The 27,656-nt window shown below is 59.8% G+C and overlaps 2 protein-coding genes across 4 annotated transcripts in view; both read left to right on the top strand.

Moving 5' to 3' along the window:
• Positions 1 to 11,457, top strand: part of MST1R (macrophage stimulating 1 receptor) — a 12,860-nt gene extending 1,403 nt beyond the window's left edge. The window contains exons 2-20 of one of the 3 annotated variants that reach the window (XM_040628789.1): positions 2,714 to 2,902; positions 2,983 to 3,111; positions 3,287 to 3,457; positions 4,011 to 4,171; positions 4,536 to 4,701; positions 4,815 to 4,951; positions 5,363 to 5,524; positions 5,620 to 5,713; positions 5,872 to 6,081; positions 6,184 to 6,330; positions 6,410 to 6,572; positions 6,761 to 6,844; positions 6,920 to 7,135; positions 7,498 to 7,578; positions 7,730 to 7,911; positions 8,031 to 8,140; positions 8,411 to 8,576; positions 8,993 to 9,129; positions 10,890 to 11,457. In XM_040628789.1, coding sequence (XP_040484723.1) covers positions 2,714 to 2,902; positions 2,983 to 3,111; positions 3,287 to 3,457; positions 4,011 to 4,171; positions 4,536 to 4,701; positions 4,815 to 4,951; positions 5,363 to 5,524; positions 5,620 to 5,713; positions 5,872 to 6,081; positions 6,184 to 6,330; positions 6,410 to 6,572; positions 6,761 to 6,844; positions 6,920 to 7,135; positions 7,498 to 7,578; positions 7,730 to 7,911; positions 8,031 to 8,140; positions 8,411 to 8,576; positions 8,993 to 9,129; positions 10,890 to 11,145 — 2,961 coding nt within the window. In that variant the 3' untranslated portion in view covers positions 11,146 to 11,457. The remainder of the gene's footprint in view (positions 1 to 2,713; positions 2,903 to 2,982; positions 3,112 to 3,286; positions 3,458 to 4,010; positions 4,172 to 4,535; positions 4,702 to 4,814; positions 4,952 to 5,362; positions 5,525 to 5,619; positions 5,714 to 5,871; positions 6,082 to 6,183; positions 6,331 to 6,409; positions 6,573 to 6,760; positions 6,845 to 6,919; positions 7,136 to 7,497; positions 7,579 to 7,729; positions 7,912 to 8,030; positions 8,141 to 8,410; positions 8,577 to 8,992; positions 9,130 to 10,889) is intronic. The other 2 variants (XM_040628791.1, XM_040628790.1) reach the window with 2 other exon arrangements.
• An 8,544-nt stretch (positions 11,458 to 20,001) lies between these two features.
• LOC103675093 lies at positions 20,002 to 23,724 on the top strand. Its single transcript, XM_040628151.1, has 2 exons — positions 20,002 to 22,079; positions 22,131 to 23,724. The coding sequence occupies exons 1-2, from the start codon at positions 20,002 to 20,004 to the stop codon at positions 23,722 to 23,724; spliced, it is 3,672 nt and encodes a 1,223-aa protein (XP_040484085.1).
• Positions 23,725 to 27,656: the final 3,932 nt, after the last annotated feature.

A 27,656-nucleotide genomic window follows, 5' to 3' on the forward strand; every position in this document is an offset into this window, starting at 1 on the left:
GGGGGGGGGGGGGGGGGGGGGGGGGGGGGGGGGGGGGCGGTCAGCCAAGCCCAGGCTACCTCGGAGGTTCACCTCCCAGCCAGGCTAGCCCCTGTTGCTCCTCCATTTTGCTGTTTCACCCTCTCAGGTACCATGGCCTCTGATTTTTTAGGTAGTTTCCCAGATTGTGTGAGAACCAGATTGCATCACAAGTGTCTCTGGCAGACACATTGCCCAACTCCGGGTAGAAGGATGGGATCCCCTCCTACCTGCCCACCACACATAAACTCAGGGACATATACAGAGATACAGCTCCCCACACGGTAGATGCTAACAGAGTCACGCAGATACAGCTGCTCACCAACACGGTTTCGTTTTTGTTCTGCTCCCCGAAGAGGGTGGGGCAGGAGATGTCAGAGAAAGCCCCCACCCCACCCCCAATTCAGGAAGCTTCCTGGGCCTTGGAAGTTTGGGGGCTTGTCTGAGAGCCTGCATGGCTTGGGCTTCTCTGACACACTCGTCCCTGATTGTTCTCTGTGGGGAGGACCTAGGACATGGTGGAGGCGGCTTGGCTCTAGTAAATTCCAGGAGGTTCACCCCAGTCTTGTGCAAGCAACTGTAAACATCTGGGGATGAGTAAAGCCTTAGGAGGGGGTGGTTGGAATTTGTTCACCACAAAGGAGTCCCATACTTTTTTCCACTATAGTTGGGGCCCTGCTCCAGTTTCCCTTCCCACCCCAGGCAGGAAGTCTCCCAGCTCATGCTGAACTGGGGGCTCTTTCCAGCAGACCCTACCCAGGTTCTCTCCAGCCATGGTGTCAGGGAGATGGAGCAGAGACAAACAGGACATTTTTTAAGATGCTGAGGATAAAACCCAAACCGACACTTTAGAGCCATTGAAACAGTCCTACCCTAGCTTAAAAGGGATTAAACCAAGGCAATGGGGTGAACAGCATTAGATGAGTGGTCTTTCAGTGAGCTGACTCACAGTCACTGCTGTCAAGTCTTTGGTTGCCCTGTGGCCTTTCTATGACATTCTCCACTGACTCCTTTCTAGCTCTTATTGATGCCTCAGAGGTGGGAGGAGAACTTACACACAGTGAGGAGTGGGGGATCTCCAGCCTCAGTCCCTTGGCAGAGTCCCTCTGGGTTGAGGAGACCCTAGGGGTGGAGAGCCCTCGTCTGGGCCTGGGCAGCCCTGCCCGCCCTTCTCTCTCCCCCCCTGGGGAGTCCAAACCTCTCCCTGACTTGGCTAGTGGTCAGTAGGTCAGAAGACATCCAGCACAAGTTGGCAGTGCCAGGTTCCAAGAGGACTAATCTCAAGATGGCTCACAAGCTGGCCAGGCCCCTGGGAGGTGTATGAACCAGACTGTGCTGTGTTTGTTCGGGGACTGGGCACGTAGCCTCCAGCACACCCACTGTGTGGTGATTGTGGCTGGCATCCGGAAGCCTGTGGGGCTCTTATCTGGCACCTGCCCTCTGTGGGCTCAAGGAGGGTTCAAGTCTGGAGCAGTCACCCTCCTCTGTGGGGCACTGGACACTTGAGTCATGTTTTCACGGGCCATGGGCTCATAGACAAGCCTGGAAACCCAGAGCTAAGGCCCTGGAACCCAGGGGCAAGCAGACAGGGGTGTGGCCCTGACTGGGGTAGGGCCCCTTTTCCACCCCTCAGCCTCACCTGTCCCTGAGTCATGCTGAAAACACCTGGATGGCTTCCGGAGAAAGCCAGGCCCCTGTCCCCGCCTCAAGTGAGGACAGAGTCCCAGTTCCCACCCGCCCAGGCTACAGACGAAGAGTGTGTGGAGTTTCTGGGCCCAGCTCTGCACCCCCAGGGCTCCTGATCAGCACCAAGTTCCAAGCACTAGGTTAAGCATAGTTGCTTTGACGGGAGACTCAGGGCTAGCAAGGGAAGGTCCCAAGCAGCGAGGGCTACTGAGACCTGCCTGCACTTTGCTCTCAGCTCCAATACCTTGCATTCTTACCCTGATCTCATTTCCCAGAACCTTCCATAATCCTGCCTTGGGGTCTTGAGTGCAGTCCCCAAAACACCTTGTTAAGAGCAGGGGAGAGGTGTCTCACAATCAGGGCCTAGCCTTCGGGCCTTGGTTTTTCCCTTTTGTACCCTGAAGGGGATACAGGTAGAAGCTGGAGGTGCAGGAAGATCTCTGGAATCTCACGGAGAAGGACCATGTTACCAGTCCCATGGTGGCTCAATTACCTCCAGAGTTTAGCCACTTTATGCCAGAGAGGAAACGGAAGCCCAAGCTGAAGTGCAGGGCATAACCGGCAGGGGGCGGAAGAGGACTCTGGTCAAGAACTCAGATTTCTTACCTGGCTCCTCTCCTGAGAGGCTATCAGGCCCTGGACAAGTGACCAAATGTTTTCTGAGGCTGTTTCCTTGTCTGCGAAATGGGGTTGGTGAGAGCAACTACTTTACAGGGAGGTTGTGAGGACAGAATGGGGTTGGGCCTGTGAGACTCTCATTATCAGAATGAACATGGCAGGTCAGAGCAAGGCATAGAAGAAGCCAGTCTTCTGGCCTGCGACTTCTTTCCTGGCCTTACTGCCTCTGAGAGACCCATAGGTGGAAGGGGGCAGGTAAGTGGCGGATGTGGGGCCTTATCTAGCTAAGCCAGGTAAGGGATGGGGCTTTGGGATGCTGTGATCACTGACAGAGGTCCCCAGGGGTCAGAGTGTGCTGATGAGCCCTGACTCCTTCCCTGACCCTCCCCAGCCTGGCCTGGAAGTCCCCAGCTTCAACGCCAGCTGCCATCACTTCCCTCTGCTGGTCAGCGATAGCCTGTTACGTGTGGACCTCTTCAACGGGCTGTTAGGAACAGTGCAGGTCACTGCACTGCACGTGACACGCCTTGAGAATGTCACAGTGGCCCACATGGGCACAGCCGATGGGCGCATCCTACAGGTAGGACCCCCATCTCCATGGCTTCTTGTCTCTGGGTCCCCATACCCACTTCCATTTTGCTCACAGCTAACCTGTCCCAGGTGGAGCTGGCTAGATCTCTCAACTACTTGCTGTATGTGTCCAACTTCTCACTGGGCACCAATGGGCAGCCCGTGCAACGAGATGTCAGTCGCCTTGGAGACCACCTGTTCTTTGCCTCTGGGGACCAGGTAAGGTGGGACTGGGGTCAGGCCTGGGGCCGGGGCTGTGGGAGCGTAGCCCCTCCATCCAATCCCGGAAGCACTGACACACAGGTCTCACCACCCTGATCTACAACAACCAGGGCATCTATGGGGCCTGGTTCCCCCTCCCACCACCCCTGAGCCAACTGTCTGCTGCTCCAAGGTCTTCCAGGTGCCTATCCAGGGCCCTGGCTGCCGCCACTTCCTCACCTGTGGGAGTTGTCTGCGGGCACAGCGTTTCACGGGCTGTGGCTGGTGTGGGGACGTGTGTGGCCGGCAGAAGGAGTGTCCTGGCTCCTGGCAACAGGACCATTGCCCACCTGAGCTTACTGAGGTATGGCTTGCTTGGCAGGGCACAGGTAAGGGTGGGACAAGCTGGGCCTGGGGTGGAGCTCAGCATGTCTTTTTTTTTTTTAATACTATTTCTTTCAGTTACTCTTTTTTTTTTTTTTGTAAGATTTATTTATTTGAAAGAGAGCATGTGCTTGTGCACGAGTGGGGGAGGGGCAGAGGGAGAGAATCTTAAGCAGACTCCCGGCTCAGGGTGGAGCCCAACATGGGGCTTGATCTCACAACCCTGAGATCATGACCTGAGCCAAAATCAAGAGTCCGAAGCTTAATCAACTGAGCCACCCAGGTGGGGGGTCAGCATGTCTTAACCGTGATCCTCAGGCCTGCAGTGTCCTCAATATCGACAAGAAGGGTGTTCTTGGCAGAGGGAATGGCACATGCAGAGACTTGGAGCAGGAAAATACCCGAGTGAGGACTAGCGAGTGCCCTGGGGGACTGGAGGGAGGGCAGGCAAGGGGCATGACTGAAAACTCAGGAAAGCAGACAGCTGAGGGCCCTGATCCACAGAGAGACTCAGGCTCTCTCCCCCTCTTCAGTTCTACCCGCAGAGTGGACCCCGAAGGGGCAACACAAGACTGACCCTGTGCGGCTCCAACTTCTACCCACACCCTCTTGACCTGGTGCATGAAGGCACCCATCAGGTCACCGTGGGCCAAAGTCCCTGCCGACTGCTGCCCAAGGACAACTCAAACCTCAGGTATGTCCTGGTCTCTGCCCTTCCTATCCCTGACAGGGGTGACCAAGCAGTCCCTCCCCTCTGAGACCCCGGCTTCTGCTTACTGGGGGCAAGGAGGTGGGAGGCAAGCTGCAGTGGTTCTGGCTGCTTGGTGTCTGAGGAGACATCTCTGTCCCTTCTTGAGCCTGTCTATGCCCTACCCATCTGTTGAATCGTGGAACTGGGCAAAGTTGGTCCCTGCCTCACCAGATCCTGCCTACCCTGGAGGAAGGGGAGGAGCGAAGAGATGCCATCTTTAGGCTCAGAGGAGACCTGTGATATGTGGCAGGCATGTGGCCAAGCCTTTGTGACCCCTGACTAACCTTGGATTCCCCTGGTGCCCTAGACCAGTGCCCCGGAAAGACTTTGTAGAGGAGCTCGAGTGTGAGGTGGGGCCCTTGAGCACGCAGCCAGCTGGGCCCGCCAACATCAGCCTCGCCGTGACCAACATGCCCCCAGGGAAGCACTTCCGGATAGAGGGCGCCTCCATGCTGCAAGGCTTCTCTTTTATGGTGAGGCCACCTTGCCTCGTCTGTGCCCTTGGCCAGCTGGGCAACATGGGCAGGGAAGGGCTTGGAGTGGAAGGCCTCTTATTCCAAGCTAAGCCACCTCCATACCCTCTTAGGAGCCGGTGCTGACAGACGTAAAGCCCGTCTTTGGCCCACGGGCAGGGGGCACCCGCCTCACCCTTGAAGGCGAGGGCCTGTCTCTAGGCACCAGCCAGGCTGTGCTGGTCAATGGGACTGAGTGCCCACTGGAACGGTAAGTGCCAACAGGCCAAGGGAGGGGAAGCTACAGGGCCCCACCCAGGGGAGCCCTCACCAGGTGGGACTTGGATCCTGCCAGGGCAGAGAGAGAGCTCAGTCACATGGTCAGTGTAGGGAGCAGGTCCAGGAGGAAGGGTATGTTGCCCCCTCCAGCCTGGAGGTGGTTTAGGGATGGCGAGAGAGCCCGTCACAAAGTTTATTAGCTCCAACCAAGGCTGTGGGGAACCTGTTCCCGCCCTACCTTCTTGGAAAACTTAATGAACCTATCTTCGAACAGACCCACTGAGTATGGGCAGGTTGGGATGACCAACAGAGGAACTGGGAGGGATTGGCAGACTCTTGGAGAAGGTAGGTCTGACCATCACGGAGGGTGATCCTGAGCCCAGTCCCCCACCCCGTTCTGCAGGGTCAGCGAGGGGCAGCTTTTATGTACCACGCCCCCTGGGGCGACTACGGCCAGCGTTCCCATTCGCCTGCAGGTGGGGGGCGCTGTGGTGCCCGGCTCCTGGAACTTCCTCTACCTGGAAGACCCCGTTGTGCTGGGCATCAGTCCCAACTGTGGCTACACGTAAGTGCCACCCCCTTGCCCGCTCTGGTCTCCTAGGAACGAGGGAGCTGGCCCAAGAGAGCACCCCAAGCCCACCACACTGCTGTCCTCCACAGTGGCTCCCGCGTCACCATCCACGGCCAGAATCTGATTTCGGCATGGAGCCTAGTGCTGTCATTCCATGATGGGCTTAGGGCAGTGGAAAACAGGGTGAGTGGGCACGGGCAGCTGCCAGGCGGGCACTAGCCAGGAGGGAGGAAGGCTGGATGGGTCCCCTGAGTTCCAGCTCTACCCCATGCTGGGCTGAGGAGACGGGGGTGGCGGGAGGAGGAACGCCTCGCTAACCACTCTTGCTTGGGTCCCAGCAGTGTGAGAAGCAGTCCCCGGAGCAGCAGTCATGCCACCTGCCTGGATATGTGGTCCGAAGCCCCCAGGGGTGGGTGACAGGGAACCTGACTGCCCGGGGAGATGGAGCTGCTGGCTTCACACTGCCCGGCTTTCGCTTCCTGCCCCCACCCCATCTGCCCAGCACTGACCTGGCCCCACTGAAGCCTGAGGAGCATGCCGTTAAGTTTGAGGTCAGTGTGCGGGATGGCGGGCAGGGACGGTGGAGGGTTAGGGCTGAAGCCTTGCCCAGAGGAGATGGGGGCACTGGCCCGTCCTCATGACTGTCTCTGCAGTATATTGGGCTGGGCGCGGTGGCTGATTGTGTGGATATGAACGTGACCGTGGATGGTAAGATCTGCCAGCATGAGCTCCGGGGAGATGTGGTCATCTGCCCTCTGCCCCCCTCCCTGCAACTTGCCAAGGACGGCGTCCCCCTGCAGGTAGGCAGCTCAGCTGACCTTCTACGGGAGACGTGGGCCAGGGCTTGCAAGCTGGGCCTGAGCTGCTACCTGCCCCCAGGTCTGCGTGGATGGTGAATGTCACATCCTGAGCAGGGTGGTACGACCAGGCCCAGAGAGGGTGCCCCAGGGGCTACTCCTCGGAGTCCTGCTGGCCTTGCTCCTGCTCGTGGCTGTGCTGGCCGCCGCGCTGATCTTCAACTACCGGCGGAGGAAACAGCTAGGTGAGCTCTCTGCTCCTCTCCCGACTCAGTCTGTACCCCCAAACCGTGGCATCTCCAAGGCCCTGTATCCTCTTTCTGCCCAGGCCTTGGAGGTCTGCCCACACCCCCTGGGTACAAGGCAACCTCTAGGAGTTTGGAGAGGCTGGCCACCAAGGGCTGTCTTTCCAAGGTCCTGTCTCTAAACCCAGGTGACCTGGCATCCTTGGACCAGACGGCTGGAGCCGTGCTCTTGCCTGTGCTCCGCTCGGGCTCTGACTACAGAAATGACCTTGGTGAGATAGGGGAAGCGCTGAAAGGGGGAGCCACGTGCTCTGCTCCACAATCCCCTCACTCCGTCTCCTCCACAGCAGCCCCTGACGCCGACGGTCTGGATGGTCCGGATGCCACCCCCCGGGACCACAAAGCGTCCTCCTCAGACAGTGGGGATGGGTCCTGCGTCCCACTGCTGCGGACAGCATCCATCCAGCTTGGGGACTTGGACTCTGCTCTCCTGGCCGAGGTCAAGGATATGCTGATTCCCCATGAGCGGGTGGTCACCCACAGTGACCGAGTCATTGGCAAAGGTGTGGGGGCCAAGACAGGCGGGGTTGGGGCACAGATGGAGTCCTGAGATGGCATGGGCTCAAGGGACATTTAGGCAGGACTCTGCTCTGGCCTTCTCACTAAGCTTTGTGACCTTGGGAATATCACAGAACATCTCTGAGCCTCCATTTGCTCATCCGTGGGATAGGAATTCATTCTGTCTTCAGCGGATTCTGGTGCGGATTAGGGGGGCATGGGTGGGCTGCACGCTCTGTCACCACGTACCTGCTGCTTGGTTTTAATGTCAGATTGGCCAGTTGGTGCTCTGGGGTTTGGTTGCCAGTGAGAGGGCGTGGTGTGCACCCAGGGCATTGGGGTCCCCTCACCATCTCCCTTTCACCAGGCCACTTTGGAGTTGTCTATCATGGAGAATACACAGACGAGGACCAGAATCAAATCCACTGTGCCATCAAGTCACTGAGTCGTAAGTGGCAAAGAGGCCAGGAGGGTCCCCGTCCCCGCTGTGCTCCCACCTTGCCAAGTGACCCGGAGCAGGAGACCTTTCTTCTCCATTTCCCCATCTGACCCTGGCAGAGGGTCTCCCCGGTCCGAGCCTGACCCCAGCCACTCCGCAGGCATTACAGAGGTGCAGGAGGTAGAGGCCTTCCTGCGCGAGGGGCTGCTCATGCGCGGTCTGCACCACCCGAACGTGCTGGCTCTCATCGGTATCGTGCTGCCACCGGCAGGGCTGCCCCGTGTGCTGCTGCCCTACATGCGCCATGGAGACCTGCTTCGGTTCATCCGCTCACCGCAGCGGGTCGGTGCTGAGGGGGCCCGGCGGGGGGATGGGGGGAGGGGGAGGGGGTTGGGAGACATGGGCAGCGGCCTGGGATGAGCTGCTCAGCCCTTGCTTACCGACTCCCCTGTGGCCCCCAGAATCCCACAGTGAAGGACCTCATCAGCTTCGGCCTTCAGGTCGCCCGCGGCATGGAGTACCTGGCAGGGCAGAAGTTTGTGCACAGGGACCTGGCTGCTCGGAACTGCATGTGAGGGGCCAGAGCGCTTGGGGTGAAGCAAGGGGGCAGGGCACCAGGGTGTGCAACTGCCTAAAGGCACCTCAGGGAAGGGCCCCCACTCTAGCCCTTGCTCTGCAGCCCTGGGCATGGCCTCCCTTCTCTGGCCCTCAGTTTTCCTATCTTCCTGGCGCAGGCTTAGATCGGACACTGTGGCTCTGAAGCCCTGTGAAGGCCTGCAACAGATGGGTTCAGGGCCCATCTGGGGGCCAGTCCTGAGTGTGATTCCCTCCCCCCCCCAAGGCTGGATGAGTCATTCACTGTCAAGGTGGCTGACTTTGGCCTGGCCCGCGATGTCCTGGACAAGGAGTACTACAGTGTTCGACAGCACCGCCACGCTCGCCTCCCTGTCAAATGGATGGCTCTGGAGAGCCTGCAGACCTACAGATTCACCACCAAGTCTGACGTGGTGAGGCCCCCACCTGCCCCAGAGCCCACAAGGCCTCTGTGTCCTGGGAGAGCACTTGGCCTCGCCCGTTCAGCTCCAGCTGATGCTCTGAGTCCCGGGAATCCCCAAGCCGAGCAGCCCCCCACAGCCCATTGGCCCGCCTCTGGAGCAGGTCTAAGACGGACTCCTCTTGCCAGGGCAACAGGGGGCTGTGAGCTCATTGGCTTCTTGCAGACAATACAGGCAGGGCCTCCCGAGGCCCAACTCTGGGCAGGGTTCGGTGGTGAGAAGAGACTGAGGGAAGAGGCTTGTGATGTACTGAGGAGCGGGCTCTGATTGATTTCCAGCTGGAGGGCTTTGGGAGGTAGAGGACCTGGGGGGGCCCACCTCCCCCCAAATTTGGGGTAAGAGTTGAGTCTCTTCTCCCCTTCCCACAGTGGTCATTTGGTGTGCTGCTATGGGAGCTGCTGACACGGGGCGCCCCTCCATACCCCCACATTGACCCTTTTGACCTCCCTCAATTCCTGGCCCAGGGTCGGCGCCTGCCCCAGCCTGAGTATTGTCCCAATTCTCTGTGAGTATGTGGAGGTGGAGGCGGGAGGGAGTTGGGCCCCAGAGACGAGGGAGGAGCAAGAGACAGAGCTCTCTCCTGGCTCTCCAACTGACCCTCTGGTCGACCTGGAAAGGGCCCCTTTCTGGGCCTCAGTTTCCTCGTCTGTGGACTGGTTCCGCCCCCATTTGGGGCTGAGTGCTGGGAGGATATCATGGTTGCCATGGTAACGGTACTCCCCACTCAGAGTCTGGGTTGAGGCCAGTGATTTGATTTCTCAGCACTCCTCTCACCCCACCCCCGCCAAGGGGGCCTGTTTTCCATCTTTTCCATTCACTTAACCTCAAGGAAGGGTTCCATTAGCTCCCACACCAGCCCCCTCCACGTCTCCAGATCAGAATTTTTCCCTCCTGAATATAGTTTCAGATTCCCTGTTCCCAAGGCATGGTGGCGGCTGCCTCGTCACCGTGCCTGCCCAGTGGGTCTGTGCCAGGGTTCAGCTCCAGGAGCCGTGCGCGTGCCTCGCCTGTGCCCAGGTGTTTGTGGTTAGAACAGGAAGAACCAGGTCACAGGTAAAGGTAGTTGACGCTCCTGTCTCAGGCTGTGTTCTGAAAGGGTATGAGTAAGCCTTCCTCCGGCCCTGCCTGCCTTGGGTTTGATCTTTTTCGTTTCACTGATGCATCTGGTTTGAAGTAAGGGAAGTCATCTCAACCGCCCATCTGCCCCCAGGGCTGTATGTACAGGGATATATGTACAGAGCTGGGGATATATGTACGGGGGGTTTCTTGGTAGACTGGGGACCAGGGAAGCAGGACTGGGCCGCGGGGGAAGCTGGGCAATGCAGCAAGGCCGTAGCCCATCCCACGGGGGCTGCTTGATCTGGGATGGCTCTTCGGAGTTTTACAAAATTTGGATCAAGGGGCCGGGTCCCTGGACTAGACGTTAATAAGTCACTGGTCACAGTGAGGGCTCGGGGAAGGCCGCTATTTTCTGCCTAAAGCACTTCCTAGGGAGGGCTCAGGCAAGAGCCGGCAGCTCTTCTGGGGGAAGAAAGAGGGGATCTAGGTGGACCGCCCCAGCATCTGCTAGACCAGGCCAAGTCCCTTCTCCTCTTGAGGCCTCAGTTTCCTCACCTGTGAAGTTGGGATGACGACAGTACCACGCTCAGAGAGTCCGAGAATCAGGAGGTCATTGTGTGTAGGGCACTTAGTGTCATTGAGTCAGGGACGGCATTTCCAAGATAAAGAGGCATGTATTAGGACCCACCAGGCAAACCCAGACACACACTGCTTGGGAATCACAGTGCCACTGGCGCCACCCCCCAAGTCTGTGGCTCAGGACTTTTAATCCCCATTTCACTGGAACGGGCTTCCTTCCTAAAAGATGTAAGATAGAACTGTGATAACTCGTGAGCTGCGCCCTAAGCTAAGCACTTTACGGGCGTCCTCCTACCCTCTGCCCCAACAGCTCTGTGATCAGGGCAGGATCCAGGGGCACAGAGAGCTTAAGGAACTTGCCCAAGATCCCATTGTTCAGGTCACAGGGCATGGGAGTCCAAACTCTTAACCCTCGGGGCAATTGGACCTCTGCCAGGGTGGGGAGGCAGGACTGGACTCTCAATCGCAACGCTGAGAACAGCCGCCCCTGACTGGGCAACGCTCCCCACTAGGCCCTGTCACCTGTTCTCATCCCTGTGTGGCCTGCCACGGGATTAACAGCAGGTGTGCAGCCCAGGATCTCCAGCTGGGGTTGTGCCAAGCTCTGCCATGCCCCTCCCCCCGCAGGTATGCAGTGATGCTTCGCTGCTGGGCGGCGGACCCCGGGGTGAGACCCACCTTCACGGCGCTGGTGGAGGACGTGGAGCACGTGGTGGCCAGACTGCTCGGGGACCACTACGTGCAGCTGCCTGCAGCCTATGTGAACCTGGGCCCCGGTGCCTCGGATGAGGTGAACAAGCCCCTGGAACAGTCGCAGACCACACCTGTGCACAGGAGTGCGGTTCGGCCCCGGCCTCTCTCAGAGCCACCGCAGCCCACGTGACCTCAGCCCTAGGCAGGCCCTGGGGATGGGACCTGCCCAGCAGCCCAGAAGTTCATCCCAAACTGCCTCTGGGCCTTCCCAGGCCGGGGCAGCGCAAGCCGGCCTCTGTCCTGTCCCTGCCCCTGAACCTTCAGGGGCGACCCGAGGGAGCAGGGCCCCTTGGCCCCTCACTCCACAGTGGGAGCAGTGGGGTGATCCTCGATGAGATGAGTATTTATAGGGTACCCGGCGTGTGCTCAGCCTGCTGGGCACAGGAGACTCAACAGTGACCGCACCGGCACTGGCCCCTGAACTACTAAATGAACAAACGAATACCCAAGTGCAAATTGTGGTCAATGCTATGAAAGAAAGACAGGCTGCTTTGACGGAATGGAGGGCAGCTTTAGAGAGAGAATAGAGGTGAGGGAAGCCTCCCTAGGAGGTGACATTTCTGCTAAGGCCCTGTCAGGTGGGAACTGTGCCAGAAGCAGGGGTGGGGGAAGAGAGTTTTGGGGGAAGTGAGCAGCACATACAAAGACTCCAAGGCTGGAAAGGGGTAGGGTCAGTAAGAAGGCTCCAGGGAACAGGAAGGGTAAGGCAAGGCCCCCCGACCCAGGTTACAGGGCCCTAGGGACTTCTTGATGGAACCAAGAGGGGTGGGTTGAGTACCCCGGCGAGCAGCAGCCAGAATATCTTCTCCCATTGCCCAGTCCACGTCTGTCCCTTTGTAGCCCTTCTCAGGGCTCCCTGCTGCACCTGCAAGCCCCCCCCCCCCCAGACACAGTCAGGACATGGAGACCAGCTCCCCCCGCCCCCCAGTCCTGCCAGCATTGCCCTTGCAGCCTTGAGATGAGCCAGCAGCAAGGCCTCAGCTCCACACTTTCAAGGCACCAGCTCCAAGATGCTAGACTGCCCAGGCTATTTATACTCGTCAAGGCCACTGCACAATAGCCACTAGAGGGGCAGACTCCACTGGAGAGCAGGGACAGTTTCCTCCTCATACTGCTCCTCCCCCACACCCTGGATGCTAAAGGTGGGGGCAGCTGGGATGCCAGTGACTGGGCCCAGGTCATTCCTCTGTCTTGCTCAGAACCCCTGTGGCCTCCATCCTGCCAGTTGGGACACCCCAACTCACCCTAAGGGGAGCAAGCTCCCTCTCCTGTGAGTTCCCAGCTCTTTGCCCTGTCACACTTGGAACCTTGGATTTGGAGCAAGAGCTCCCTGGTAAATAGAGTGGGGGTTTCCTTGGGACTGGAACTGCCCAGGGGTGTTCTGCCCATACTGCTGCCTACTCTTCGCCTCAGGCCAAAGGAGGCCCTGCCATGGGGAGCCTGAGGACCCTGAGGACATGTGGGTAAAGCTTAAAAGGAGGCTCTTCTGCTCAAGCGCAGGGTTCCAAAGATCAGGGGTCTATGTTCTGGAGAGGTAGAGATGGACTCTGCCTGGTTACCACTGTACCTCTGATCCCCACTCAGACCTGGAGGAAGTTTTGTAGCCTTGCATGCTCAGCCAGAGACCTCTGGTCCCTGTGGGGGGTGGGGGGTGGGGGGGACTCAGTTGTGTCACCCCTGAGGTTAGATGAGTGGAATGTCCTAGAATACCCCAACAGCTGTAGTCCCCATCCTAGTGGGAAAGTGCTGTCTCCATCACTCCACCTTGCAGTCCTCCCGCCCTGACCTCATCCTGGGGATCTGAAGAGCTCCCGCCCTGGCTGGGGAGTGAGGAGAAGGCCCAGGGGCTTCTCTGAAGCTGGACTGAGGCTCCTTCCCCACTGAGCCTCTGAAGTTCAGGGACCACTGGCTTATCTGCTCATAAGAGAGGGGGTCTGTGCTTCGGAGGGGAGCTTACCAGGGGAGGGTTCTCAGAGAAGGGAGATAGAGGACAGCTCAGGGGGTGTCAGCTTTTCTGTGCAGCCACAATATTGGGCTTTGGACATATTTCTGAGCCAAGGGCCTCCAAGGCCAGGATTCTCCAGAGAGGGGAGTTAAGCAGGTGCTTGAGCCCCTGAATCCTGGCACAGCTGCCCCTCCTCCCCCCAGGGCTGCAGCCCCCGAGCTCTGAGCCCCATCCTCAGAGTTGCAGTTGCAGGTCCAGCTGGAGTGTTAGGAACTGGATGGCTTCAGGGTCTCAAATTCCTGACGGGGCCCCCCAGGGAGAAGAGGAAGTGAGGGTTAGTTCCAGGCCCCCAGATGGGCTAGGGGAGCTAGGTAGTTTCCAATGGCTTCCAGGGCCGGTGAAGACTGAGCTGCCTTGCCCCTGGGGGAGGCCTGAGGAGTATGTCAGGCGTGGTGGGTGAGGGGGAAAGCTGCTGGTAGCCTTGGTGGGCCTAGGCCTGCCACTAGGGTGGGATGGGGTGAGCAGAGGCTTCTCCTGGGGCTTTTGGAGTCCGGTCTTCTACCATGAGCTGTGGAGAGAAGGTACCCGCTCCCCTGCCTCATCCCCCTCTATCTCGGCCCAGTGGGGCTGGGGGCAAGCAGGTGCCAGTAAAGGTTGGAGGGAGGCCAGGATGGGAGCTGGGCCCAAGCAAGCCACAGATGACTCACAGCCTCCTGACTGCCCATTGGTGTCACTGTTGTCTGGCACCTGGAGAGCAGGCATGGGGCCGACCGACCTGCTTTGATGGGGGGCCATGAGTCTGGTCTGAGATCCTCCTCATGCCTCAACCCCAGCCTTCCAGAGAAATTTCCCAGGGATCCCAAGGCCCTCTGGGGTCACACCTGAGAGCTCCAGGTATTGCCTCGTTCCAAACCTGGGGATCTTCTGGGACACTGGCCTCACCAGTCACTTCCTCTGTGCAGCCCATGAGACCACAGGTGTACGAATGGTGCTACTCCACAAATGAACTCTCTTTACCTAATGGAGAGAGCAGGACCCCCAGTACCAGGGTGGGGTGGGGGGGCATGGGTGCTGCGGGGAGTGTCTGAGGCTCAGAGAGGCCCAGACATCATCTCACACTTCCTGCCTCTGCCTGGGGAGAAGAAGTCACGAAATCAGTAGCTGAGCACGGAGCCCCAACCACCAGGCCCTGATGAAGAGCACCTTTTACTCCGTGCTGGGCTGGAAAACTCCCCTCTGGCAAGACCCCCAGATCCGAGCATCTCTTCACTCAGAGCCCCTGCTCTGCTCCCCGTGAGGGTCCAACCGGCCCAGAGGAGTGGGGAGGAGTCCGTGAAGGGCCCCAGCATTCTCCATCTGGTACAGAGGGGCCAGCTGAGCCTTGTTCCCTCCTGCCACTCCTCTGGGGTTTGTTGCAGCCAGGGTGTTTGACCAGTGAGTGTAGATGCCAGAGGAGCCTGGGCAGCTGTGACAGTCACATCTGGCTGTGGTAGCTTCCTGGGTGGCCTGGGTTCTTCAGGTTTAAGGATGGTGACCTGGAGCCATGGCCTCCACACCTGGTCCTCCTCTGGTGGGAGTCCTTGGCCCAAAGCTCGGCAGGAGATCCCCAGCAGTTGGCAGAGCTCGCCTGACCCCGCTCAGTCCATATGTGTGGCCCCTGGATCCCAGCCACCTCACACCGACATCCTCCGACACCCTTAGAAATGACTGTTTCTCCTGAGCCCTCCAGCCCCAGCGGTCCATCCCGGATGGGAACTCCCAGCTCCAGGCTCTGTAAGGGAGGGTGGCTCTGCTCCTGAGCCTCCCCACAGCTTCTGCCTCTTGTTCTCTATTCCTTCAATGCCCCGAGCATCTTCCGTGCCTGGTTCTGGGACATTCAGGCTAAGCCCAGCAGGGATGGGCACACTGCCCTGTAAAGGGAGGCACCCAGATCACACTCCTTGTGCAGGATGAGAATCCCAGGACCATTCTGGGATCGTGCCCTCCCCTGGCTACTCATTCCCCTGCAACTTCTACTCCACCCATCTGGCAGCCTTGACCTTATCAGGGAAACAGAGGCACTTACGGCCCTGACAGCCTGCCCTGGCTGGGCAGGTGACAGGAGACCCTGGTATTGGGCCCTCACCAGTCTCCCTGTTGCTCAGCGGAGGCTCAGATGTGAGGCCCGTGGTGGTTCCTATTTTGAACTCACGTGGTGGGAGCTGAGGGAAGTTGCTGCATCCTTGGGGCTCAGCAAGGGCAGAGGCAGAGGGAGCACACGAGGCTCCCAATGCCAGGGGCGTCTTTGCCTTCCTTCTCTTCTCCATTCCCTCTCAGGTCGCTTAAGCCACCTGCACACTTATGGTCAGTCTTGGACTGGGCACTTGGGATCTGGGCACATCTCAGGAAAGGCAGGGGACTCAAAGCAGCTGGCAGCCAAGATCACAGGATCACAAGATCTTCAGTCAGCTGGGAAGCCTGTGCTCACTTTCCCATGTCCTAAGCCCCACCTGTGCAGCCTGGACCATAGAGACTTAGAGGCCCCAAAGGAGTCAGCTCCACTCCTGGCCTCTGTGGTAGTGCCAGCTTCAGCCAGCCATCAGTCCTGCTGACGTGCTCCTCCAAGCTGGGGAGCCACCGCTTCAAAGGGGGAGAAGAATCCTTTGGGCAGCCCCAGTCCCCCTTCCCACATGGCTCCTTGCCCGCGGGTTCTGACCGAGCCACCCTCCACGGGGCCTGGGTTCTTCCAGGACCCTGAGGGAGGGCAGATCTCACCTCCCCTCTGCAGATGTGGTCGGAGGTCTCATCTACAATCGTCATGGAATGATGCGTGCTTCTGGAAGCACTTTCTCTGCCCCCACCTGGGCTGGCTGCTGGCTGGGGGGCTGCTCCCAGGGACGGGGAGGAGCTGGCCTCAGCCCTGGAGCCGTCAGGGTGTCTCTGCCATCGCCCTCCCTCCGGGCTGGTGCGGCTGGCCATCTTTCACGCAGAGTTACGTAAGCTTGAGTCAATTGGAGCTCAGAGCAGTTCATTGTGGGCTATTTTTAAGCTGTAACACATCGCAGCAGAGGGGTCACTGCGCTGCGGCTTGCCGGGAAGGTTGTTTAAACATCTGTTATTTAAATTTCCTATCCCTTAGAGCTCAAAAGCCACATCCTCCTGGCACTCTTGGATCTGCATTCCACATTCCGGATTCAGAGTAGATTATCACCCCTCATCCCACCAAGGGCTCCCCTGGGGCTGGAGTTCTCTGCACCGTGGCTGTCTTCCTTCGGGGTCAGGCAGAGAGACCAGGGAGGAGGAGGGGTCCGCTGCCCCTCTGGAATGGGTGCACCCTGGCCAGGAAAGGCTTCAGGGAAACAGGATGCTAGTGCTCACAGGTCACTTGGGCAGCCCGAGGGAGGAGGGTCCGGAGAGGGAAGCCCAGAGCCCTGTGGAGCAGTCTGTGGAGCCAGGAGACCAAGGGCGCCTCCTTCCTCTCTGGGGCCTCGGTTTCCCATTGGTACCCCGAGAAGTTTGGGTCACAACATCCTTTTAGGTCTTCTCAGAAGCCTGCCTTTACCTGGGCTGTGCTCCTACTCAGAATGCCCTCCCCTCACAGATCTAAATGTGACCCCGTCTGCAGCCTCTGGGGCAGGAAGGCTGGCATATGAGCCCCTGGACGGTGGGCATAAACCTCTGGGGAAACAGGCCTTGCTCTTCACTCCATTCCCAAGTGGCTGCCTCCACTGGGAGCCCTTTATGGCTCCTTCTGATCCTAGATTTTTAGACTATCCAGAGTCTTCCCAGGGCACAGAGAGGGGAAGACAGGTAGACTGGAAGAGTGTAGGGCCGAGGATTTGACAGAGCTGTTTCCTGAGAACACAAGAAGCCAAAAATACAGGGGCATTGGAGCGTCAGGTCTGGGAGACTTGGCTAGTCCTGGAACCTTCCCTCTCCCCTCGATGGACTTCCTGCCCACCACCCTCAAGACATCCTAGGTAGGAGGGTTCTAGCCTGATCCACAAGGAAGAACGGCTTCTCAGAGTGCCCTGACTCCATCTGCTGAAGCTGGACCCACTCCACAGGGGTCAGGGCCTTTCCCCAAAGCCTGTTCAGAGGGGGCCTGGTGAGGAGTGAGAGGAGTCAATGTCAGGACCTACCCTCACAGAGGAGACTCCTTATGGCCTTGCCCTCAGGCTGGGCTTCTTCTGGTTCTCCTGGGCCCCTCCATCCCAGAGAGCCCTCAGCCTGGGGAATGGGCTCAGCCTCAGGGAGGGGCTCTGCAGTTTGCCATGGCAACATGTTGGCCCTCCTCACTTTCCAGAATCAGAAATAGAATTGGTTGCCCTTCTTCGTGGTGAGAGACTGTTTAAAAACATGTAGGGGGGAAGGGTACAGTGACAACGTCCCTGCCCGAACCCTGGGGGCTCAGCAGAAGGAGGTCTAGCTTGGGAGCCTCTCTGGATGCCCTGCTGCCCCTCCTCTTACCTGGATGAAATGTAGTGGCTTTTGGCCAGCCAAGAATTCTGAGTACAAAGGAACTCAGCCTGGTTCAGCAGGGTGTGTAGCTGGCCCCTACGCAGCCCTGCCAGGCTCCTGGGAGGGCACTGGCTTAGAGGTGCCAGCAGGGAAAATGCTGCTCCCAGGCTGGGGCCGCCTGCTGGGCTACTGGGAGGAGGAGAAGGTTCATGTGGGGCACAGCTTAGGTGGGGGCTTGGGGCTGCAGCACTCAGAAGGGAGGCACGTTGGCTCCCTTCCAGCAGGGTCATGCCTGCCAGCCCTGGGCACGGGACCCAGCGGTGGTACATGGATTTCTGAAGTGTGGGTCCAGAGCCTGGTGGCCTGGCTTCGGGTTCTGGCTCTACTACTCATTTCGCTGAGATTTCTATGAGTTCTTTCGCTTCTCTGCACCTTGATTTCCTCATTTGTTAAATAGGGATGATAGTGCCGGACTCATCCAATTACTGCGAGGCTGGGTTACAAGTGCTCGGCATGGCCCGGCTCGCAGGAAGAACCCAGTCAACATCAGTCATTGTTCTTATAAGGGGTGTTTGCTTCCTGGGGGAGGGGGGGAAGAGCTTTCTCCTCTCTCAGGACTGCTCTCTCTGGGCCTGCCTTCCTGGGCCACACCTGTAGCTGGCTCTGTTCCCTTCCCCGAGGACACCTTTGGAGAATATCTAAGGTCAGTTGTTCACAAAGCTCCCAGCCCTGGAAAGGAGGATTATTCCCCACTTCTGTAGGAGATGGGGGATGGCTGAGCGGTCGGCCAAGCAGGGGGCTCTCAGGGCCTCCCTCCCCGCCTTCCCGGCCCTCCCAGGTGCCGCCGGGCTCAAGGCCTGCACCTGCGCTCGAGGCCGCCAGCAGCATCTCCGTCGTGGGGGGAAGACATCGGTGCGGGCCCGGGATTGTGAGGTCGGTAGTGTTCCGCAGGCATGTGCATGCGCTCGCACACTCAGGCAGGCCACAGACCCTTCGGCCCCGCCACCTTCCCGGGCCACAATGCGGGGTGAGCAGTAGCATCCCAAGAAATCTGTCCCCACGATTAACTGAAGGCAGCATCTGGGGGAGGGGGAGAGGGCCCAGGGGGCCTGACCGGGGCTGAGTCAGGCTTTGCCCAGTGCCTGTCAGGAAGGTGCAGGCGCTGCACAGTGCCAGCCTTGGTCCCTGGTCACATCGTTTCACACCCCACGGCCAACTGTAAGCACTATTTTTAACTTTTGTGAAAACACTGCTTCAGAGGACAAGCCGACAGCTGCATTCTCCACAAACCTGTTTCCTGGGCAGAAAGACTGAGGCCTAAAAGGACACAGGCCTGGGGACCAGACAGAAGAGGCTCAGAGCTCAGAGCTGGCAGGAGGGAGGAGGGCTGACTGTGCCCCAGGTCAGAACCTCCAGACTAGGCCTGTGGTAATGGGTGGGTCCCCAAACTGCTGCCTAGGCCTGTCTTCTATGGCTGTAGGGCACGTCCAGACCTGGGCTGGTGGTCCAGACAGGTCCCACCCCTCCCTGTCCTACGTTTGCCCATCTAAGAAAGGGAGGGTGGGAGTGTCCACCCAAGCTAATACTTACCTTTCCTATGTGCCTACCCTATGTCCAGTCCTCCGTCCAGCTTGCCCTCACTATATACACAGCTATGCCCACTGTGTGCCCAGTCCTGCACCAACCGTATCTGCACTCCCTAGTCAGCCTGTGCTTACTGTGTCCCGACTGTGCCCCATATATATGTAATTGTCACTTGGCTGGCCCTGTGTCCACTGTGGCCTAGCCCTATGCTAAGTGGTGTGCCCCCTCCCAGCCAAGGTGAGGTTGACACAATGTGACAAGAGCTAGAACATTCTGACTTGAGGATTCTGAGCAAAGGCCCCACCCCCACCCCTGTCGCCCGCATACCCACCTCTGTGGGATACTGGTTCTAGGCTTCAAGGACATGTGGCTCTGGGGAGGGGGCTCTATGAGGCACAGGCAGAGGAGAACCATCTGGAGTAGAAAGACTGCCAAGGAGCTGCTGTCCCTGGAGCGGGAGCCAGGGAACATGGGGGAGAGGAGCACGGGCCTGAGCTGGGCCCCTCACCCTCTTCTGTCTCCCAGGACTGAGTGGAAAGGGGCTTTGATCCCCCAAAGGGCCTTGTGTCACATCCTTGGAACTCATCCCTGGGTCAGGGCTAAAGTCTCAAGTTGCCACATGAGAAGAGAGGAGAAAGAACCAAGTCTGGCATCTGAGGTAGACCAGGAATCCAGGTCTCCCCTGCCTACCTTTCTCCCTTGGCCTTACACCGCCACTCCCAGCCCCTGCCACAAGGGGCGCCACCCTCACCCTACAGTTGGCTTGGGTAGAGAGTAGTCAGTCACCCGGCTGGTAAGGGGAGAGGAGGCTGGCCTAGGGTTGGCAGACTTCACCAAGGTCCCGGGGCCTTTCTGTCTCCCAAGGTTCCCTGGGCAGGCCCCATTCCTCAGGGGGGTGGGGCCCCTGGTTTCCCACACTCTGTCACCCCCCCCCACCCAGGTCACTGGGGGCTGTGATGTGTGGGGTTGCCATGGCAATGAAGTGGGGGCAGGGCACCTAGGGCATGGAGCAGGACTATGGAAGTCACCAAGAAGGTGGGGGACCCTGATCCACCGGGCCCCCAAGGCCACCCCTCGGCCAGCAGCCAGCAGCCGAAGGGTGGCCTCAGAGGGTCCCAGGGACCATGGATAAACTCGGGATCTGTATACTTTAGGCAGGCGTTGTCATTGTCCACTGAGGCCATCATCGATAGGACCTGTGACCCTGCCTCCCAGGCTCAGGCCCCCGAGCCCATTTACCAGCTACACCAGGATCCTGCTGAGGTTGGCTCCCAGTGTGTCTGTAGGCAGACCTCCCAAGATGCTCTGAGACTCCCCTCTACCAGCCCGCTTCCAAGCTCCATCGTGGAAACCCCAACGCATCTTGTCGTGGAGAACAGGACCCTGGCCCTGCCTGTGGGCACACACAGTGACAACACCAGTGACACGATCCAGCATGGATTCTGCCGCTCCCGGGTTCAGGTTGCCGGGCAGGGCAAGGCTCCAGCTAAAGTCCTGGTAGGCTGGGGCAAAGGTCCCTGCAGCCCTGACCAGGTAGCCCCCTTGGGCAGCAGGAAGAGCCGGTGGCTACCCTATTTCCTTTCAGGGGATGAGGGCTCGGCTACGGCCCAAAGTCCTCTTCCAGCTCCAGCCCAAAGTCAGGACCAGGGCACGTGCCCATGTCCGGCCCAGGCTCCTCCAGCTCCAACTCAGGCCAATGCTCCGGCCGCAGCTCCAGCCCCGGTGCCGGCAGCAGTGGATCCTTACACCTGCAACTCTGACCTCTTGACAGACACCACTGCCACGACCAATGGCCTGTCCCAAGACCTCCTGCCCAGGAAGAGTGGCAACCAATGGGCAGGCCTCTCGGAGTCTTCCAAAGTGGTCTCGTCCTGCCAGGACAAAGTGGATTTTGGTTTTCGGAAGGAGCCTCCCACCCCAGCGCCTTCTCCGAACGAGTCCTCAGACCATGTCCAGGAGCTCGAGGTTGCCAGAACTCAGGTGTTATCCAACCTGCCTGAGAACCCAGCAGAGAAGGCCCCGGTCTGTACCTCTAGGCCAGACAGCCCAACACCAGGCTCAGGACCGCTGGGTACCCCCAAGTCCCAGAGGAATAGCCAGGAGAGTAGCAGCTCACAGCCAGACCAGCAGCCTCTCAACATTTGCAACAATACCGGCTCCAATGTGCCACAGTCTGCCTACCAAGTCTCCCGCCACAAGCAGTCACCAGTCCAGTCTCCCAGGGAAGCCATCCAGATCCCCCCCTCCAGTGCCCCTACCTGCCAGCTCCGGGATGCGGTGGAAGACCGCGTGCTGGTGTTCGATATGGCCACAGGGAACACCAGGATGGGGCTGCTGTGCCATGACCCCATGGGTTCACGGGCAGTGTTGCTAGGTGTCATGCCCAGCCATCCATCCATCTATGTCCCCGAAAATGTGTTGTCCACCCCACCGTTAGCCATGCCCATCCTTTCCCTGGACAGCAATCGCTCCAACTTCTGGTCGGCCTCACCCGTGCTGTCCAGCCCTGTGCCCTCCAGCCTCTCATCTGGAAGCTACCGAGAGGTGGCCCTGGTTCCCAAGGAGGGCAGGCTCAACTTGGAGTCACGGGACTCCCCTGGTACCGAGACACCCCTCAGAGTGTTCACTAGGCCCATTCCACTGGGGATGCCCCTCCAATTTGGTGACAGAATATTGAGCCATGTCCATGACCCGGGCTGCTCCAAACCCGAGGCTGAAAAAAATGAACCTAGTCGTACCATCTGGATGCAGGACACCTCCATGGTCCAGCCCAAGAAACTGCAGTGGGTGAACTCAGAGAAGATCCCAGAGCCTGCTCCCCAGGCCCCAACCCAGGAGGTGCCCAGATCCCTGCTTCAGGAGAATATAGGCAACCACAGCCAGAAAGAGGTCCTTACTGCTCACCCTGACAGCCTTCGGGCTGAGGGTGCTGGGCAGGCCGGCCTCGGTGGTCGGCCGCCTCTAGCCGAGCAACATCCCTTTGCTGGACAGCCCCCTCCAACAGGTCAGCCTCCCTCTGCTGCGCAGTGCCCCCTCACCAGGCAGACCCACCTTTCTGGACAGCCACTCCTCGCTGAGCAGCCCCCCTCCCCCAGGCAGCACCCCCTTCCTGGTGAGCTCCCTCTCACTGGAACCCCTCTTGCCAGGCAGCTTTCTCTCACTGGGCAGCCTCCCTTTTCTCAAGAACCCCTCATTTCCAAAGAGCCCATCATCTCAGGAGGGCCGCCCATCACCAGGGAGCCTGGCCAGGCCTCCACCTTGTGCCAGGAAGGGGAGCCCTTGAGCCTGCCGGCCCGTGTGGGGGTACTTCAGGTGCCCCTGGCCCCCGAGGAGACCTGCGTCTACATGAGTAGAGAAAAGGTCGGCGTCGGTGCCCCTGAAAACTCCAGCACACACCGGCTCTCATCCTGGCAGCCTGGCAGCTCCCCCAGCACCCAGGAGGAGCAGTTTTCCCTGGTCACGTTCTCCACACCTGGCACTGGCTGCAAGGTCTTGCCCGTGGCCGTGGTGGGCACCGAGCCCCAGGGTCCCCGGTTCAAGCTGCCACCCGAGGACATTACACACTCATCAGTGCTTGCACACCTTGGCCTGCTGCATGGGGCCTGCTATGAACTGATGCCCACCACGGACGCTTTGCCGGTCCCGTCCCCGCTGCTCTGCCGCCACTCGCTGGGCCCCTACCAGGACATGGCGGCGGTGGTGATTGACACGGGCACAGGCTTCACCAAATGTGGACTGGCTGGAGAGGACCACGTCCTCAGCGTGGTGCCCTCACGGGTCCAGCTGCTGCAGCACCCGGCCCAGGATGAGCCCCGGTACGCGGTGCCCGAGAACCAAGAGGCCTCCTATTCGGTGCTGAATCGAGGCGTGGTCTCGGACTGGGACGCGCTGGAGGTGCTGTGGCAGCACCTGTTTTACTGCCGGCTGGGCGTGCGGCCGGAGGAGCTGGCCGTGCTTGTGGCCGACTCGCCCATCTCCCCGCGCACCAACCGAGAGAAGGTGGCCGAGATACTCTTCGAGAGTTTCCATGTGCCAGCCATGCAGACGGTGCACCAGGCCCTGCTGGCACTCTACGCTTATGGGCGCACCACTGGGCTGGTGCTGGGCAGTGGCCACGGCACCTCCTACGTGGCCCCTATCCTCACGGGGGATCTGGCCCCGCTGGACACCTACCGGCTGGATGTGGCCGGTGCTGACCTCACCGAATACCTGGCTCAGCTGTTGCTGGCAGGCGGCCACTCACCGCCCAAGGCAGCGTTAGTCAACCAGATTAAAGAGGCCTGCTGCTATGTGGCCATGAACATGACAGCTGAGATGGCCCGCACCCAGACCCAGGCCCGAGTGGACTTCGTGCTTCCAGACAAGCAGGTCATCACACTGGGCTCTGAGCGTTTCTGCTGCCCTGAGGCCCTCTTCCAGCCCAGTCTGCTAGGCCTCAACCAGCCTGGCCTCCCGCAGTTAGCCCTCTTAAGCATCAGCCGGCTGGAGGCTAAGCAGCAGGAGGAGCTGCTGGCCAACGTGGTGCTGGACGGCGGCAGCACCCTGATGAATGGCTTTCCCGAGCGCCTGAGGCAGGAGCTGGGCCCCCGAGCCACTGTGCTGGGCTCTCCCCACCGTGCTGTCGCTGCTTGGCTTGGAGGCTCCATCATGGCATCCCGGGACTCCTTCCAGAGCCTGTGGCTCAGCCGCCGTGAGTACGAGGAGGAAGGCCCTTGGGCCATCTACAAGTACCATCTGTGAGCACATAAAAGTTCTGGTTCTGCTTACTTCGAGCACTGTGCGTGTTTTAGACACAGGGTGATGTGGGGAAGGACAGAGAGAGGCTGGGCATGGAGGCAGGGATGGGGGCCCTGGCACTCCCAAGGCACACCCTGCCTCTGCCCATGGGAACCCCATGGGTCCGAGCAATCCTATCCTTTCCGGAGAACCTCCAAGCCCCTCGGCGGGCATTGGCTCTGGTCTAGCCTGACCTTTACTGCACCCCAAGGGCAACCACAGACAGTGGCTGCTGTGGGTTTTGCCCCGTTGCCCTGGCGACAAGTGCAATTACCCTTGATTGCCAGCTGGTTGCCATGGCAATTTCAAACATAATGTAATAACCCACACAGCCTGGAGTGAGTCATGAAGGGGGGAAACAGCCCCCTCCCCTAGCTCCAGAGGAAAAGATCGCTCGCCCTCCTTCATCTTGGGCCCTCTACAGGGGGCTGAGGACAGCAACATGGACAACAGCCTAACAGTTCCAAAGATGGCCAGGGACCTGGAGCATTTGTTGCCCCCAAGGAAGAGTACCTGTCAACGTTTGGGCTTCTTGGGGGAGCTGGCCCGGTAATGCATGTGCCCCCTAAAGTCTGCACTTTGGCTAGAGCTCTATGCTTCTGCGGGCCCATCAGAATATGAGAGTATGGGAGTGCTGGTCTTTCATGCCCTGGGGCAAGAAGTCAGTGTCGTGGGGGGTGGCAGAGAAGTCCTGGGTCCTGGGTGCGTGGTGCAACCGGAGCTGAGCGATGAGTTCTGGCCGGCTTTGTAGGCTCTGTGAATAGGCTCTTTATCCCGCCTCTCTGACTGTCTAGCTCCGGTGGGAGCCGGAACTCTCAACCTTGGGCTCCCTTCTCCTCTTCAGCCTTCCAACCTAGGCTGTCCCCACCCACAGGGCGCCTAGGGCGCAAGCTGCCTCAGGAGGTCCTCAGAGAGGCTACTGACAATGCCAACCACCCCTGCTCTTTTCCCAAGCTCTGCCCTATGCTAAAGGACCTTGTGCCATTCCTCTGGCCAGGGGGGTGGCTAGAAGCCATAGCCCCTGACCTGGGCTAGCTCTGAATAGTGGAGGTAGGAATAAAGTTCCACGTGGGCCCAGTCCAAGGCCTAGAAGAGCTGAGAGGATGGCATCCCGCTGGTATTGCTACTTCCCGCCCGGAGGGCGGCCGGAGGTTGAAGCCCAGACACTGACACCCTCCCCTGCCTGTGCCTCCCTCCCTGACTGGGGGCTGACGGACATGCCATGCCCCAGTCCCAACCCTGGGTTCTCATCTTTAGTTGTTCTCTCTACAAAGGGCCAAGACCCAGCCATCCCCCAAATGTCTGAGAGTGAGGGGCTGCCCTGGGTGGGGAGACTGGAAATAGCCAATGATGTAGGGACATCGCAGCCCCTGCCAGCCCTTAGGCATGGCCCAGCCTCTTCCCCCATCCTGCTTTCACACCCTGATTCAGCCTCCACGGTCCTGAGCCCCATGTCAGGCTGGAAGGGGACCGGTGGCTCCGGGGACCAGGGCTCCAGGGACTGGCAACAGTGTCCCTGTGCATGCACAAGCAAGCACGCCTGGGTGCACACAGAACGCAGACACATGTGCCACTGGGCACCACTGCGCACACTGTGCTGTTGCCATCTCCTCCAGCATGAGAGCGCACGCACACACACAGACACACTCACACGTGTACACACACCCCCCGCCACGTGCGCTCACCCACAGGCACATGGAATGTGCACACGACCAAGAAGAGGTGGCGCACTGCCAGCAGCAGGCAGGGCTCTAGCGAGCCACCTCTTCCCCTGTATCTACATCCCCCATCCCAGCTTCTCCTCGGCCCAGCTTGTCCGAACCTAGAGAGCCACGACCCTCAGGAAAGACAGAAAATGTATGTCACGTGTGCGGGGTCAGCAAGCATGGCTCAGCTGCACTATACGACTCAGAAAACCATAGCTTCGGGGACAGCGGGCAGACAGCAGGAAGGACCGAGGGCCAGGCCATTCATTCCTTCCGCAGACATGAACCGAGCATATGGAGATGAACCACAGCCTCTGCCTGCCAGGAATTCCTACCCAGTGGTGGGGTCGGTGCTGTGACCGGGACCACCCAGAGCCCAGAGGGCACAGAGGTGGCATCCATCTGGCCTGCAAGAGGTGACCCAGTGCCAGGGAAGGATGTGAAGGGCCCTTTGACACGCTCATCTGGGGGGAGATATTGAGTGGCCTTACTGGAGTGGTCATTTCCCAGGCCAGCCTCCCCAGCCCCGCCCCAACTTCCTCACTTGAGCAGACACTCCTGTCAGCAGCCACGGGAGCCGTGCAGGGAAGACTCACTCAACATCCAAGGGTTTGGAGATGACCCCACCCAGGATGGGATCAGAAGACTCACTGGGAGGTTTGGGGTGGGGTGGAACCCAGCTCCAGGTACCAAGAAGCCTGTCTGGCCTTCAGATATGGACCTCGGGACGGTTCTCAGTGCCTGTGAGGGGGGAGGGGCAAGCACTGGGTCCCTGTGCCTCCCTGACAAAGGGCAGAGAAATGGCCAAGGACCCCTTCAAGCCTTCTTCCCGGCAGTTCTCAGCTGCCTCCTATCAGAGGACAGGCCTGTTGGGGCACCTTCATGCAATAGTTCTCCTGTACCCCCTTATCCCAGCCCAGGCTCCTTGTGGTGGGGCTGTTCGTGAAATGCTTCAGGGTAATTAAGCTGGAAAGAAAGTAGAATCCACACACGTCATAGGTGACTTTCATAGGCCGGGAAATTCAGTGCTACGCAGGGAGGAGAAGACTGGGCCAGCCACCCTGGCGGGGACTTGGGGATGAGAAAGGCTGAATGGGGTGGGGTGGGGGGATAGGAGTTTCTGCCACCATGGTCTGGAGCCCTCACTGACCACGTGTGCACACACACTCACCCATGTGTTTACTATTCCTAGGTAGGGGATGCCAGTCTGTAATGCAGCTTGCCCTAGCGACTGCTCACTCTGTTCTTACAAGTAGGTTCCGCCCTTTGGGTCAGGTTTTGGGAGCTAGGCAGAGTGCTGGTCCCCTGGGGACTACTACCTGCCAAGAGATTCCTGTGCAGCTCCAGGGCTCAGGCTTTCCCCACACCTCCCACTCCCCGCTCCCCATCATGGGCATAAGAAGGCCCCTCTGGCCGCTGTTGCCCAGTCAGCCCGAGGGCCTGAGGGAGTCTCTGGGAGCCTGGCGGGCGCCGGGCAGGCCACTGCTCTTCGACTCGCTGCCACCCGTCGCCCGCCCCCCTCAGAGTGGGATTCTGGCCTCTGGCTCTGCCAGGGCCCGGGCGGAGCCGGCTGAGGGAGGCCCCGCCCCCAGCCCGCCCCCGGCCCGGGGTGCGAATCCGGAGCCGGCGAGCGGCGGGAGATGCTGGAGGTTTGCGAGCCGAAGCGGCTGCAGCTGGCGCCGCGTCTGCCCCGCGTGCCCGGAGCGGATTCTGCCCGCCGCCCCCGGAGCCCTCGGCGCCCCCACTGAACACGCGATCGCCTCCTCCGTGTGACCGACCGGCGCTGCAGGTGCGGGGCGGGCCGCGCGGGGGGGCGCCCCCCGAACGCACGTTGTGGGGGTCTTGAGGGATTGGGTCTCTGATTCAGGTTCGGATCGCTCAGTGCGCGGGGGCTCCTCGAGGGCTTGGGGTCCCAGCGGGGGCAGAGGACGCGAGATCTGCAGATCCGGGGGTCGGCGTGTGGGGTTGGGCTTAAAGTTCCCCGTCACCTCGGACGGCTTGGGGGTCCCAGGGGAAGCCTCTGAGACTCGGGTCCAGGCGAATCTCCCCTCCCTGCCCCCCCTCCGCGCCCCCCGTCTCGCTGGGCTCCTAATTGTGAAAACCTTAACCCTCGAACGTTCGTGGTGCCCCATGGGGTTAGGGGTCGAGGCTGAGCCGACCCTCCTGACTCCCAGGGCCGCCTTCAACCCC

This window comes from Ursus maritimus, unplaced genomic scaffold (genome assembly GCF_017311325.1).
Source record: "Ursus maritimus isolate PB19 unplaced genomic scaffold, ASM1731132v1 scaffold_14, whole genome shotgun sequence".
Lineage (NCBI taxonomy): Eukaryota > Metazoa > Chordata > Mammalia > Carnivora > Ursidae > Ursus > Ursus maritimus.

Bases quoted from the DNA above. Each gene is read 5' to 3' on its own strand.
- LOC103675093 (XM_040628151.1), top strand. From the start codon at position 20,002: ATGGAAGTCACCAAGAAGGTGGGGGACCCTGATCCACCGGGCCCCCAA. The intron at 22,080-22,130 runs GCAGCACCCCCT...CCCTCTTGCCAG, and splicing joins GAGCAGCCCCCCTCCCCCAG to GCAGCTTTCTCTCACTGGGC.